Source organism: Schistocerca gregaria, chromosome 2 (assembly GCF_023897955.1).
Source record: "Schistocerca gregaria isolate iqSchGreg1 chromosome 2, iqSchGreg1.2, whole genome shotgun sequence".
In the NCBI taxonomy this organism is placed as follows: domain Eukaryota; kingdom Metazoa; phylum Arthropoda; class Insecta; order Orthoptera; family Acrididae; genus Schistocerca; species Schistocerca gregaria.
Window position 1 is genome coordinate 821,712,028 of NC_064921.1, and position 16,841 is coordinate 821,728,868.

The following is a 16,841-nucleotide window of genomic DNA, read 5'->3' on the forward strand; positions in this document are numbered from 1 at the left end:
GATCTGTTCGGGCAACTTGCAAGGAAATTTTGCGCGTCAGCGCGTAACTCGGAAAACTGTCTCGTCAGTAGCCTGGGCAACCAGGTGCACCGGCGAACGACTACGAGGTGGTCGGACCTTCTGCTTCATTAGTTACGAGCACCCCACGCAACAACAGCAAGAAAAACAAGCAAGGGATGCAACAAGATGACCTGCGAGAAGAGAAGTACAAGAACCAGCATATCCAAAAATGAAACAGGTAAGGCAGTCAGTCTGCTATAAGCTACAGTACGCGTAGCTCGGAATCCCCGAGAAGACAAAACGACAACACGATGCCGACAACAATGTTTAAATGAGCTTGTGTTTTGGTAACTGTGTCTTGACTTGCAGCAGACTTTAATTCTGCAGACATTAAATCTTATGAGTGTTGTTTACCAGTTGAATGATTGCGTTGTGATATTTAAACAGAGCAAAAATTTAGTAATGAAGATTGTCTTCAGGTTAATGTTTTTGTATTCTCAAATAAATTTGTAATGAAATGTTCAAACTGTGTGTAAAGTAGTACAGCCCTCCCCCCCCCCCCCTCCACCCCCTTCCACACACACACACCATTCCTCTCAGTAAGTTATGTTGTTCACCCCCAATGGAGGGAGGATAATTGGCACTCATTATCTAGTTTTAATTGAAGTCTCTCCTATGACAAGAAAACCAACCAACAACGACACTATGAAACACTCTGCACATCTGCTCCTATGGCTCGTTCTACGAGAAGTTGGGTCAAACCTGCAACCAGCTTGTCCTGGAACTGGGCCACCAAAAACACTGCCGGGCTGACTAGACATTGTCCGGAACTGATGCGAGAATAATTTTCTCCACAGAAGCCTGAGGGCACATCATCTTCGCACCAGCAGAGGTCAATGTTGCTGCGAGAGAAAATTTCTCCACAACAGCTGGAAGACAAGTATCTTCATATTCCCTGAGACCAGTCTACCAAGTCCGGGTAGTTATAACATCACATCGAGGGGTTCATCATTAATAACATTGTAATGTTTAACCTGCACACATACTGAGCAACGAATGCACACTAGATAAGCGATTAGCGACTAGAGAGGCAGGGGGTCTGTAAAAGCATTTGATTTACAGTTTGGACCCACTATTGCTGCTTTCACCCAAACCTCCAAGATGTCACACACTCAGATCGGTACCACATATTGTATGTCGATAGAGCATCAACCAAAACACCAATTTAGTTCGAGCTGCGTGCTGTCATCTGGTAGAAGATGCGTAAACGGTAATTAAAAGTAACACTACAGAACACTGGAAAAGCATATCTGTGAGCGATTGTTTTGTAGATCTCGGGGTGTGTTAGTTGGTAGAGTGTGAGGTCGTCGTACCATAGGTCCCGGGTTCGCTCACCTTTGATTAAAAATTCTTTTAAGTGTTTAAGCGTGAAATTTATATGGGAGAAACTTCTGCTAATACTGGATTCGTATGGACCCCACGAAGACATTAGTGTTCTTCGTGACAAGCATGCACAAAATAACCTACCAGGAAACAAAATCGCAATTCACGTAATTCCAGCAAACACAACCTTCATTTATCAACCGTCCGATGTTCGTTGCTTCAGAGTGTACAAGTATATGACGCATAAAATGTGTGATGGTGCTCTAGATCCTTCGGAAGAGATTAGTCAGCAACAACGGAAAAATCTTAAGCTGCAGCACGTCACATACAGTCAGTTTGGTTCTCCACCTTCGCATAGTTCTCAGCGTCACCGGTAGATAATGGCTTAAAAACTTCGACAAAGTTCTGTTTCAGGCACAATCTTTCATTCGGCAATCTTCAGGGTGGATGCACAAATGTAAGTTTTATCAAATGTGCTTGGTGAACAATAGTAATTTTCTTCATACACTTCTCCTTAAGCAGCCAGTACCGTGAAGCCTTAATTCCTTTATGGATCACGCTCTTTATTATTACGGCCATTACTTTTATTATTGTGACCATTATTATTATTATTATTATTATTACTTCTGCACATGTGATGCAACTGTTTCTTCCTTTTTGTTCTGGTTGTATATTCTGTGATATTGCAAATGTACTCTGTAGGTTTACCACCTGCTTTCAATGAAACGAAGCGAAAACAGACTGCCAAGTGCACAGTTCTATAAACATGACGTAGTACCATATAACACTTTCACTCGTAATATAGTAAAGAAAAATTGCAGTCATTGGGTTTTACACCCAGTATGCTTAGTACAAAGATTTATTGCTCTACCAACTTCCCCACGGAAACTATACCTGATAGTTACTGATCGGAATGCTTTTTGTGTGCTCCATAATTCTCCTGTTGCTTTTAATTAACGTTTACGTCGTTCTACTAGACGACAGCACATAGTACAAACTAAATTGGAGCTTTGGTTGACACACTATCGATATACAACGATTGGTACAGGTTTGAGTGTCGGACAGCTGGAGGTTTGGCGTTAGCTGCACTCAGGCACATGTAAAGCGTTGTTTCTGAGACACTGGCTGACACTAAAGGTAAAGGAGCTGCTCACCTCTACGCTGCATCTCACTCGGGAAGAAGACCATCTCCGGCGCTACGTCACAGCGCAGCACCTGGTAGCCCTCACTCTGCAGCAGCTGGCGGAAGTCTCTCTCTGGGTCCTCACTGTGCTGGTACGGAGATACGAACTGCTCCACGTCCTGAGAGGAACGGCAAAATCCGTGAACATCGACGCTCCACGACAACGCTTGCAAACGATTTGTCTTCAGGAAAGAATACATCACATACTACTCCCAACCCCATGCCTCATGGCACATATCCCCGTAACAGTCCTAGATGCAACAACTGTCCCATACGTCCTTCTATAACACCCCCCAACTTCCCGGGATTTGCGAAATTACAAGTTAACAATGACCGTGAACTATGAATTTTGCCCCGTGTCGGGATAAGGCATCCGAATGTGAAGTAAATAATGATTATTCCGCGGGAAACAGGAGACGTTACAACTAGATCGTTATTGAATGAGTAATTTCGTAATAATAGAAATGATGGTAATAAATTGGAAATAAATTTGACAGTGGAAATTTTGCCGAAAGAAATGATTAAGTTGTAAAAGCAATTAAAAAATCTGTCGCCAGCTCAACTTATGAGCGACAGTACTGTTAAGTACGTGAATAATTGTGCCAAAGATAAAGGTTACCTGTTTGTAGCGCTGCAAGTGGAACGTGAACCTTTACATGAGTGCTGTGTCAGGCTCAGTAGTCATATAAAATAATGTCGTAACAGACTAACTACACTTAAACATTAGTGGCTAACTTTCAATAAGTAGTTTGATTGTTATTTTGTTCATAACTTGTCAGCCAAGTGCAAAGCTGACAACACAGGTAATTATCTATCTAGATTTTGAATAATGGACTGTCATTCTGTCTTTAAAATTACGTACTTTGCACAGTTTAATCTACTGATAATGAAATATATTGCCAATAATTGATTAATTATGTTTTGAATGATAATAATTCATTAATTGGGCGATTGTCGGGTGGAGTAAGCTTTATAATTTCATGAATTATCCTTGAACTAACTTCAGCTGAAAAAATGGTTCAAATGGCTCTGAGCACTATGGGTCTTAACATCTGAGGTCATCAGTCCCATAGAACTTACGAACTACTTAAACCTAACTAACCTAAGGACATCACACACACCCGTGCCCAAGGCTGGACTCGAACCTGCGACCGTAGCAGTCGCGCGGTTCCAGACTGAAACGCCTAGAACCGCTGGGTCACACCGGCTGGCCACTTCAGCTGAATATGCATGGAAATAAATCCTAATAATCAATTTAATACTTCAGTCCATTATTAAGTTACTAAGGTAGGAATAAGGTTATTAAGTGCAACAGTTAACTATAATAACCAATCGTTCATAACAGTCTGAAATTTACTATTCACCGTCTATGCTAATAATTTGATAATTAACATATTTTCTCTTGATTGTGGCGTGACACACTCGGTTCAATCTTGGTGTTATTGTTGGGTGGAATGCAACACTTCATTATACAATGCTTGTTATTAATTTTCACCTCCAGAGAAAACCACAGTCACTGGCAAGCCTTCTACAGTTTTATCCTACGAAAATTACGTAGATCTTATTTCCCTCGTGGTCGGTGGATCGACGGAAGCCCACGGAGGCGACACAATGTGTCAGTGGGCTTTTACTGTTGCGACTTGGGCCCACAGTGCGCTTCACGTTTAAGGCCTCGTTTCTTCAGCACTATGCCCATTAATCCATAATAACTTACCCGGTCATGCTTCCAGATATGCCGACCATTACTTTCCCGTCGTACTTAGATCCATACACTAGCCGTTAGATGTAACATAGCTAGGAATAGCAGCATTCGACTGTACACCTTACTCCGAGCACGGCGTCACTGCTACTACTGCTCGCTAGCGCGCTCCCACACCCAGCGGCACGACAAAACAATCTCTCTGATTTCAACGTTAAATAAATATGCCCTGACTTGCCAGTGTTAAATATTACATAATTTAAACATAGTATTTCCAATACATATTTACACTAGACAATACATCGTAAACAAACCGTTCCATGTGTTACGTAAGCGAAAAAATTCATAGCAACGACTGCGTTGTAGCGTCACACTTCCACCATCACCTACTCCAGTCCATCAAAGGCAGGACCACCTGTGAAACAAGTCAAGTGATCCAAAAGCTAAGCTGCAATTACTGTGTTGCATTTATGTGGGCGTGACTGCTAACAAGCTGTCTGTCTGCATGAATGGCCACTGACAAACTGTGGCCAAGAAACAGCTGGACCACCACATTGCTGAGCATGCTGCCAGCACAACTTTCTTCATGTCAATGATTGCTTCACAGCCTGCACCACCTCGATCCTTCCCACGAGCAACAGCTTTTCTGGACTGCTCAAGTGGGAACTCTCCCTGCAGTATGTTCTACGTTCCTGTAACCCTCCTGTCCTCAACTGTCGTTAGTCTTTGTCCTACTCTCTAGCCCCTTGCATGCACACATTCCAGCACTACACAGACCTCTATTCACCAATGTACCGACAGCCTTTCTATTAGACTCCTTTTCCGTTAATCCCCCACCCCACCCTCCGTCTAACCTCCGGCCTGCACCTAGCTGCCCTACTCGCTCTCCATGGTGCCTGTAAGCTCCCACAGGTAGCACTTTAGCGTCCCCCAGTCGACACTGCTATCCCTCCCCCTGCCCCACCACCGAGTTCTGTCTCCCATCATGCGCAGCGGATCCCAGTGTTGCCCCAGCAGCCAGACAGGGCTGTGGTCTCTAAGTGGTGTAAAAATTTTAAGGTTCCAAGTCGATGCAATCAAAAGATACAGCTATGTATGTCACATATTTCCATATTCGCAAAACTCATTCATCAAGACCTATAGGATACTCCCGTTGACCTAGAATCATGAAATTTGTTAGAAACAAGGATTCACAGTACAATTGTAAAGCAAAAAAATTCGGAAAATGCTTAATTTGTAAAACTATAACACGAAAAATTATTTTTGGTTATTTTTCATCCGTCTGTTTGTGTGTCCATCCCTTAAGAAAAACTTTCTTTGTAACAAGTTGGCGTATCATATTCAAGGTCTATGGCCCCTTCGCAATGTAAAAATTTAAGCTTCTAAGTCAATACTATCAAAAGAATTGGCCGATTATCACATATTTTGATACTCGAAACCTCACTCACCAAAATCTATAGGGTACTTCCCATTGACTTAGAACCAAGACATTTGGCAAGAATCAAGGTTTCACATTAGAAGTAAAGCAGAAATTCGAAATTATTAATCTTTAATTATATAACACGAAGAAAAATATTTGTTTTGTCATATGTTATCGACTTCAAATTTGAAGGTTAAACATTATCGAAAGTCTTGGAATCCCTGCGGCCGATATCTTGCCAATATCAATAACGATAACAGGAACAACTAGTCAGCACCATTATCGATTCCCATAATAGAGGGAAATGACACCATGATTCCGTATGAGTGCGAGGGGTTGGAGATTACTTCCAAGCACGTTCCAATGCATGTAAGATATGATCAAAAACGTTCATGTCCGCGGAGTTTGGTGGCCAGCGTCAGTGTTTAAATTCAGAAGAGTGTTCCTGGAGGCACTGTGTAGCAATTCTGGACGTGTGGGGTGTGGAACTGTCCTGCTGGAGTTGCCGAAGTCCGTCGGAAGGCACAATAGACACGAATGGATGCAAGTGATCAGACAGGATGCTTACGTACGTGTCACCTGCCAGAGCCGTATCTAGGCGTATCAGGGGTCCCGTATCATTCCAGCTGCAGGCGCCCCAAACCATTGCAGAGCGTCCACCGGTTTGAACAGTCCCCAGCTAAAATGCAGGGTTCATGGATTCATGAGAAAATGTCCATAGCCATACACGTCCATCCGCTTGACACAATTTGAAACGAGAATCGTCCGACCATGCAATATGTTACCAGTAATGAAGACTGCAATTTCGGTGTTATCGGGCAAATGCATGGCGTAATGCGTTGTGTTGTGCAGTCATCAACGGTACACGAGAAAGCCTTCTGCTCTTAAAGCACATATCGATGAAGTTTCGTTAAATGGTTCGTATACTGACACTTGCTGATGGCCCATCATTGAAATCTGCAGAAATTTGTGGAAGCCTGTAATGCTGAACGATTATCTTCAGTCGTCATTAATCCCATTCTGGCACGATCTTTTTCTTGCCGCGGCCATGTCGGAGATTTAATGTTTTACTGGATTCCTGATGTTCGCGGTACACACGTGTAATGGCCAACCGGGAAAATCCCCACTTTATCGCTACCGCGAAGATGCTGCGTCCCATCGCTCCTGAGTTTACTATAACGCCACGGTCAAACTCACTTAAATCTTTGTAACGTGCCATTGTAGTAGCAGTAACCGATCTACCAACTGCACCAGACACTCTTTTGTCTTACGTAGGTGTTCCCAGCAGCTGCGCCGTATTTTGCCTGTTTACATCTCTCTGTATTTGAATGCTCATGCCTCTCCCAGTTTCTTTGGCTCTTCAGTGCAGCTTAAAAATATTCCACATCTGGTTCAATATGCATGGGTGTTAGATTTTCTATAGACAATGAGAGTAGGACGTTTTGGTAGATTATGTCTCAGTTCTAGCTCACTAGCTGATTCGTTCCTCGTGAGCTAGCTGACTAGAACTTAAACAAAACTTAACAAAACAACTACTTTTCAGGTCTAAACAACTTAATTTCTTTTAAAATACTTAGAAAAGTTATTAAACCTGAAAAAATTTTCGTATCACGTTCACCAATTTTCAAATTATTATTTTTTTCATACAAATTGTGAATGCAAGAAAATAAAATTTAATATTTCTTTACAAAAAGTGAACATAAGAAAATGAAACGTAATGAATTATGGTGAATATAAGAAATCTATCCTTTGCTTAAAATTTTCCTAATTCTTTCTTCTTGAGCAGCCATACGATTTTTATGAACTGTCGATTGTACTTGATTTTTTTGTGTTATCGTTTCACCAACCGTTCTACCACATTCACATGTAACTTTAATTTACTGATGTCTCGATACACTTTCTTTACAAATCCATTTTTCGTTACTTATCTTTATGAAATTCATTAATATTATTTTTTCTAGACAGTCACCACACTGCTTTAGTTGTTTGATATTGTCCATTTAAAGATTATGAAATTTAATAGGACAAAATTAACTTCATTCCTAAAAAGTGCAAAACGTTCGCTAGTGAGCACCTTCCACTGTGTTAGTCGTATAAACCGAGCTTCCGGGCTCAGACCTCCCCTACTTCCGTGCATCTTGCTTCTGAGATAACAGAGGGCTCCATTATTTCGGGATGAAACACACCAGCCGCCCTTTAGGATGGGTCTTAAACTTGCCCTTTACATGGTGATAGATCGTACAAAAGCGAGAATAGAAAAAGTTTTGTCAAATAGCTAGTTCTTCTCTAACCACTGAAGCTTTGATGATGTCATGAGATGATGGAGAAAATCCTTCAGTCTTCATGCTTGGTTTAGAGCTTTGACTCTGTAAATGTCCTCTAAAATGGTATATATATTAGGTATTCGAGTGACAAAGTATATTCTACAAGCACTATTTCCATCAGTTCATTTGGGATGTAAATAAGTTATTTTCTTCACATTTTCGTGTTTTATTTGAAGTGAAGAAATGTGAATAACATATAAATGAGAGTATGAATAATGAAGACAACGTTAAAAACAATTAATTTATCTTTAAAGTAAAACATGTTCCACAATTATAGTCAATGGATCGTCCATCAGCGCCATCTCTGAAAGAAGTTTTGAACTGCCTTAGATTGGCGCGAGAGAATGTTTCACGTAAGTCATACTACAAATAGAGCAAAAGAATGCTTATGGAAGTTCACTCAGTGCGCAACCTTTCTTTCACTGACGCATACTGTTGCTCTAGGTCAGTATTAACTTTAGAGGCCACCTGCCACCGGATAAAATACGAGTTGCAAACTACTAGTTCAGCTGAAGCTGACTTGTCCTGTAGCCAGCGCTTTCCATCGATCTCACGCAAATCCTAATTGATTATGAAAATTCAAAATGGTAATATAACCTACATAAAAAGAGCTATACACAAGAAATACAATGAGTAATCATTTTCTAATTAACATAGTAAACTTTTCAGTTTTGTTTTCTTTATCTTCCTGAAAATATTTTAAAATGAAATGAAGACAAGATGTTAAAATTTCTTTAACTTTTGCTAATTTTTTATTCATTTATATAGTTAAAAACTTTTAGTAAACATTCTGTTCCAAGCATTGTAAGTTAAATTTTTCTTACTATACATTCCTGCAAACGTTGAAGTATCTGAAGTAATTTGTTCACTAAATGTTCCACACAAAGATTCCTAGTCCTTTCCTGTGAACTTACAATATTATTTATACACATCACCTTAATCACATAGATAAGATAGTTCGTTATGAAATTACATTGAATTATGTCAGCATCTGATATGACTAGTGTAACTCATTTAAAATCGAGAAATGGATTGTATGCTTTGAGAATAAAATTTGTGGGTTAATATTCCAGATTTCCTGTGGGAAAATTTCATTTGTTCCATGTAATGTGGTCGAATAACGAAGAGTGAAGTAACAGATTATTTTTACGATTTGTCTGAAATGTAATAAATTCGAAATATGGCATATCAAATTCTGCAGAGTTATGTGATATCTAGTTCGAAATTTTTCTTACTACTCAATCCTGCTACTTCTACAGTTGTAATTCATAAAAAGATATCTTAACCTTCAATTTTTTCAGAATATTTTCTCGTTGTTCTAACTTGTAAGTTGATTCATATTTAATAGTTAGTACACGAATTGCCATCAGTTCTATTACAACTTTTATTTCCTTAGGAAGTCTATCTATAATTTCATTCCAGCAACGTTATAAACAGGCCATCGAAGAATTGCCTCTCCAGAACAAGAAGCTCTAGTAAAAATTGCGTTATCGCACATAATTTCTTTATAAACTTTAAAAAATCCCCCCAGAATTGATAATAGATAAGGTACTTTATTTTTCTTACTGTTTATTTTTCTGTTATCTAGAATATGTCCTTCTAAGCTTATTTTATCAGCAACAGATGAAGACAAATATAACAAAACTGTTGATGAAATCAAAGAATGTACTACCTTTGAATACATTACGGGAAAGGCAGTGATCTATGTCTTTCAAATATTTACTATTAAAACAGTTTTGATCACGATTTATTTATCAAGGTGACAGGTTTCCACCACTACTGTAGTCGTCTTCAGACCTACAGATTGTACACAAAGTTTTAATTAGAGGGCTACATACATTAAAGAACATACATAAAGTTATAAAGCTATAAAAACATCAATTACCATTGAGTAGGAATCTCTTTCTGTTGGAGAATCAATACTGGAGAAACCAGTTTTTCTTCTGTATTGTTATTTTAATCACCTTATAGAAAGGTGGGCTGTCACCAGCACATTACGCCGCTCTTCAGCCATGAGTGGTACAAGAAATATGACATAAAGGTGGTACAGGTGATACAATAAAAGTGGCGGGCAAAGACTGTAGACACGAAAAACAATAACCACGAAATTGTTCACACTGGACGGGAAAAAACACTAAAACCCGTTGACACGGCGCACAACACACGGGCGACCGCAACGGAACATGTGAAGAGTGGCAGCTTGATGGCGAAAGAACACTAAACACAAACAAAGGCACACACACAAGACACTGATGGCGATGATCTCCAGCCCACAAATGTCAACTGAGAGTGTACGAGTCCGGGGACCTGCTAAGAGAGGAGAATGTGGAGTGGGAGAGGGAGAAGGGAGAGCAGAGATGCCACAGTCAGGGAAGAGATGGGGGGCCGAAGGGAGGAAGGGGGAGGGGAAGCCTGGGGGAAGAGGGGTCGAAGAATGGGGGATGGGGGGAAAAGGAGAGAGAACGGAGGGAGAATGCCCAAAGGAAAAGACACGGGAAGTGGGAGGGTAGGATCAAAGTTAATAGGAGGGGTAGATGGAGGGTAGGAGGACGTTATCAGGGAGAGGGAGCTGGTGGTAGTCACCTTGGGAGAGGGTAAGGTGGAGAGATGGAGACCGGGTGGGAAGTGGAAATACAGGAGCTGCTGCAGGCAGAGGTGGGAGAGGATGAGGGAGACAATCGGGTGAGGAGGATCGAGTTTTTCGGAGGTGTACAGGATCCATATCGTAAGAAACCAGTGCACGTCTTACTGTATATAATGGAGGCTCCACCCACTTCAGACTGCATGATGTCATTACTAACCAATGAGTTATAAGAAGAATTACAATTTAAAATTTCTTAGTTAAAAGAATATAGTCAAGAATGAAAAATAAATACCCAATAAACTTAGCTTATTAAACAGCTATTTTCAATTAAGAAGCGTTAAAAAATTTTTAACTATGTAGGAAAAATGAACTTCGGTTTGGCTGTACAAGGGTTGCCCTCTCAAGGCCTGTTAGTGAACCATTTGGAACCACTGGTTGCCATGGTGAAGTTGGACGCCATTGCAAAGAAGAGGCAGCAGGCTTCTTTCCACTTATATTTGTTGTAAAGTCGATTGTCGAACTAGTGGTTGCCATGGTGAGGACAGACGCCAGTGCAAAGATGTGGCAGCAGGCTTCTCTCCAATGAAGTTGTTGTGAAAGTGGAATGGCGAAGATTGTCACGTCAAACGATGTATTATTGAGCAGCAACATGTCTTTATTGAAACGATTTTCAATGAGTAAGCTGCAATAATCTGTAGCTGACATGTATACTACATGCTGCACAAATACAATACGAAGTAGTTGTCTGTATATATGAAATATTGTCTATGAAGTTGGTATGTAAATTACATGTGACAATTTTTAAAAGCATTGCTATTCCTCAAGTCATATTCCAGTCTTATAAGCAAATAAAAATAATGAAAAAGGAAGAAAAATTATAAAATTATGAGCCATAGTATCAAGAATAGAAGGATGTGAATTAGCAATACGCAGTCTAAAAGCATATAAGCAAAAATTCTAAAACAGATAGTCAGTCATAAAATAATGTTTTGTGAATAAAATTACAATGTAAAGATAAAATATTTCCTAAAAGTCTTAATAATATTTTTAAGAATTTATAAACAAAGGATGGAAGAGTAAACATTCTAAAGAAGATAATCGAAAATCTCAAATAAATATTTATCTTTGAACTGAAGTTCTTCGTTTAAAACAGGTAATGGATTACTTTTGTGAAGTGAAAAGATTTCAATTTCTTCTAAGGTATTTAGCTATGGACCTTTCGGCACAGTATGTAATATTTTCTAATTGTTACAAATGCAACTCTCAGAATGATTGTAACCATCAAGATGTTGAGCAAATATTGATTTGGTACGTGCAGTACCAGTAGTATGTTCTTCGAAACGTGTTAAAAAGTTACAGCCAGTTTGGCCAATATACTGTTTCTCACAGTCATTACATGTTATTTTGTAAACGCCTGACTTTTGATATATATTTGAGTCTCCAATTGTGTGTTTCTGTTTCATTTGTTGGAGGTTATTAGTTTCCAATGATATTGTCACGCTTGTGTTCTTAAGTAATTTATTTATTTTATCTGAAGTAGGTTCTATGTATGTCATTTATGTAAATCTCTTCTTGGAATTTGTAACAGCATCACTTGTCTCTTGTAATTTTTGATATAACAGATCAACCTGAAGGGAATTATAATTGTTGGCAACCGCTATCTGTTTTAATGTGTCAATTTCATTCTGGATTGCATCATGTTGGAGAGGAAATTTCAGTGTCCTATGTATCATAGTTATAAAAAATGCCATTTTGTATCTTGATGGATTGCATGACTTAGCATTTATTATTATGTCGGTTGACGTGGGTTTTCTATAAATAGAAATATTATGTTTTCCATTCTTATTTGTAATTGTGAGGTCCAGGAAATTAATACTATTGTTACTTTCGTGCTCTACTGTAAATACAAGTTTTGGATGTAAATTATTTGAGCTGTTAGCGAAAGCAACAACCCGAAATAAGTACTGCAACCTACATCCTTCTGAATCTGCTTATTGTACTGATCTCTTGGTCTCCGTCGACGACTTTTACCCGCTTCATTACGAGCACGAACAACTCGGCATCGCACATTACTGATGTCGATACAATCATCACTGTACACAGTTTTCAGTCAGCTACAGATTTCAATTAGAGGCACTCGATTACAGCATGTCGTTTGTTACGCACCTACTTAGTGAACGTTACACACCTCTATTTTACACGCAACATCACAAAACCATGTCGACCGAGTAATGTGCAAGATCTTTAATGCCTCGAACTGTATAGAGAACAGAATTAAAAATTCGGAGTAATTACTTTTTAGCACACCCTCGTATCTGACAAACAGTGACATACTAGACCCATCAGCGGTCAGAAGCTAGAAATTTTACTGTAGCAAAACAAGTTGACTACTCCTGAGCTAGGGCATTTTTAGTATTATCATTTGCCAAGTATTTCTGAGATTTAGCAGGTTGTCAACTAGACCTAAGTTTTACCTGCATGTACTGGGCCCAACGCGAGTCTCTCGCCATTTCTTCAAACGCTGTGTAATGAGTCATGCTAGCCATTACGCTGAAGACAGCCTCTCCGCCAGAAACCAACAGCTTGTGAATGTTCTGGACAGCACGTCTGTGAAAATATTAATTTATTAAGGGGCTTTGCCCCAGTTCAAGATACGCAAGACTTGTTGGATTTTTCTAAGAATCGTATGAACGAATTACAACAAAACTATTTTGTGGTGAAAATATGCAATAACAACACTGAAAACCCAAAAAATAAGTTGTTTTTAACTTCATTAATTAAGTTATGCAAAAGTGGTTAAATTAATGAGTTTCAACTTGCTGTTCCCTGCACCGAACACATTATGAGAACGAAAGCATTGTAAATGTGAGCACAAAAATGAAATTAAATGTAACGGTAACTTCAGTGTCGTTACAGGTCTTCAGTCTAATCATTCCTTGTTCTCTGTTGATATCTTGTGCTATTTGGAAGCTATCAGACTGCACACACCTTGGTGAAAATTCAGAATGGCACGTCATTAATCCCATAAAAAATTACTGACTACAAATTTTTTGCTCCTGTGGCTTCAAATGTTGCATCAAATTATAGACAAAATTTTAAAATTGCAACCTTTTCAGGGACAAAGAACAGTTATTCTGAAAATTTAAGACGTCTGACTAGTTCATCCTCCAACCGATCAATGAAAGAGTTTTTAAATTCATCATAAGAAAATACCATCGTTGTACATAGCCTGGTATTAAAGGCAGCGACATGTTCTTCTAATGGACTCTTAGGGACACGGAGGGAGCCTGCTGTTGAATGTTGCAGCTAATCCGCTACTGACGGCATTTTTTCCTGTCACTGCATCCCATTTTGATTTCTTAGAAATTCTCATTCTGACACGATGTCAGGGACACGTTTTCACGTCCAACTTTTCTTCTGCTGTATGTATCACACAACTCGAATAGATGAATAAATGCCGTTACCGTGGACCGAGGGGGAGGGGGGGGGGGAGAGAGAAGTAACCACGGCGGGATATGCCGTTTTATTTTTACTGTGACCAGCAGCAGCTTCTCCCCTGTACCAATCGCTACTTTCCTTTCCATCTTTTTCCGTTGAGTTCAAAGCGTGAATGAGAATTTTTTTTCATGTCTCATGGAGATTAGAGGGGTTTACTTCCTCCAAAGTTGTTTTATAGCTTCTAGATCTATACTACTCTCCCCATAGTCTCTCGTACAAAGACGCCTTGCAGAACAACCTGTAGCGAATCATGAACTTTCGTGATTTTTATACATATCGAGAAGGAACATATTCAGTAAACAGTACGCCTTTGCAACTTTTATTTTTCTTCCAGTTGACCTGTCGAACATGTACCATGTCCTCTCCTCATAAAACAAAAAGGTCGCTTCTAACAGGAGAGGTGTGCTCCATCCCTCAAAATTTGTCTTCAACTAAAATGAAAAAAGGAAACATTTTATAGTGAGCGGACGCTAAAAGGTTTCAAAAAGGGGCTGGATTGGCAATAAAATATTGTCACTTCTACCACGTAGCGGCAGTACGCAAATTACTATGTGGAAAGTATAACATGGCAGTGTCTTTCCGGTGTGAGTAAGGGCAGCTCGGTGAAGGGCTAAGCAAAACACCAGCCGAGAAGACAAAGGAACGCACTATTTTTTGTAGAATACCATATCTGGGTGCACTACCCGCAAAAAATTCCAGTCGTAAGAGATGTAAAATATTACTTCAGATGTTTTACATTTTCGGATTTAAGCAGAAAACCCAGGCACAAACAAATATAATAAAGCGGCTGGATATTGTATTAGATGCAATGATTGCCGTAAGAAATATATAGGACACACCTGTAGATTATTTAAAATAAGATTTCAGGAACACCATATCTTAAATATCCCACGAGCTAAATTAACAGCGCACTTAGCGAAGAGGGATACAGAATCATAAGCCCTTCAGAAAATTTAAAAATATTCCATTAGAAAGCAAAAAGCCACATTCCGAACGTGTTAGAGAGTAGAAATTTTTAGATATAAAAACGAAAACGCTCAATTCACGTTGAATAACCAATTGGAATTAAAGCACCATATCATTCTGGGTAATTTCGATTGTTTGTATAATCTGGTTTTCGAACGTAATAAAATTCTTTATTATTCTCGTTTGTAAAGACAGACCCAGCGATCCTAGTCATGAGTACAAGACGTCACACCGTCCAAATCGAGGCCCACAAGAAAGTCAGGACGCAGCGCGTACGTCACGAAGCACTATAGGACTTAACATCTGAGGTCACCAGTCCCGTAGAACTTAGAACTACTTAAACCTAACTAACCTAAGGCCATCACACACATCCATACCAGAAGCAGGTTTCAAACCTGCGACCGTAGCGGTCGCGCTATTCCAGACTGAAGTGCAAAGGTGGGCCTTAACTCGCTCTCTGGCTCAGCTCAGCAGACAAAATGCGTTCCTAGACCTGTTAACTCGCAGCTGAGTGTGTACACGCTAACGAGAATTGCATCATCTCTGGAATTTGCTATTACGGATTCCTACTGATTAACAGTATTACAACAAAAATGTAATTTAAGACTAACACTCGATATAAATGTGTATAGCATTTAGTCTCGTCTGCTTAACAGTCCTCATTTCACACAACAGTTCTCATTTTGGCATTATTTTAATTGTATTGTACCCCAGTACAGCTGTAATAAATTATAAGTAGGCCTAAGGACTTACTTTCATTGTAGGACTAATAACAGTAATAATCCATAATAGCGGATTCCTGTAAAAGATGCAATTCTCGTTTGTACGTACACATTTAGTTACGAGTTAACAGATCTAGAAACGTAGTTTTTGTCTGCTGAGTTGAGCGACCGAGCGAGCGCAGGCCTACATTCGTGACGTACACGCCGCGGCCTGCCTTTCTTGTGGGCCTCGGTCCACATGGATAGCTTCCGTTCCGACAGGCAGCTAGTCTCTCCTTGTCGGGCATACATGGCGCTTTTGCTTTGTCCTACACTGAGCTGCCCTTCTATCACACTCGCAAGACACCGCCACCTGACACTTTCCACACAGTAATCTGCGTAGCGTCGCGACGAATCATGTTAGTAATGACAATTTTTTAACGCTAAGCTTGCCCTTTTTAAAAAGCTTTAAGCGGCGGCTCTCTATGAAATAGTTTCTTTCGCCTTTTAATGCAAACAAATTTTAAGAAATGGAGCAGGCCATATGACAATATTCACTGAACACTAAATCCTGACTAGGAGTGACGGGTATGCCTGCCATCTTTTTAAGTTGTGACTATATTTTAGACATTCCTTTATTAATTTTAATATCCACAAAACATGGTGACACTGTTCTTTGTTTTTTACCGCGTATGTTGCAAATGACGATGTGGCCTTAGGCAGCGAAACTTACTGTGTTTTAATGACAAACAACTTAACTATCTGTTAACGGACTTTTTCCTAACGTCATGCCTTTCAAAAGCTGCGATTGGCCTGAAAATAAAATAGTTTATTTCTATTTTAAACAGTGATCTTTACCTCTTGACATCCCCACGTAGTTACATGGTGCTCTGTGACATCGTTTTAATACATAATACACTCAAAAATGGCTCAAATTGCTGTAAGCACTATGGCACTTAACATCTGAGGTCATCAGTCCCCTAGACTTACAACTACTTAAACCTAACTAACCGAAGGACATCACACACATCAGTGCCCGAGGCAGGATTCGGACCTGCGACCGTAGCAGCAGCGCGGTTCCAG

General features: G+C 39.7%; 1 protein-coding gene across 1 annotated transcript in view; it reads right to left on the reverse strand.

The window, feature by feature from the left end:
• Nucleotides 1-16,841, reverse strand: part of LOC126335158 (juvenile hormone acid O-methyltransferase-like) — a 54,823-nt gene that overhangs the window by 31,224 nt on the left and 6,758 nt on the right. Inside the window, exons 4-5 of the mRNA XM_049998132.1 lie at nucleotides 13,068-13,200; nucleotides 2,538-2,685 (exon numbers count right to left, since the gene is read on the reverse strand). Coding sequence (XP_049854089.1) covers nucleotides 2,538-2,685; nucleotides 13,068-13,200 — 281 coding nt within the window. The remainder of the gene's footprint in view (nucleotides 1-2,537; nucleotides 2,686-13,067; nucleotides 13,201-16,841) is intronic.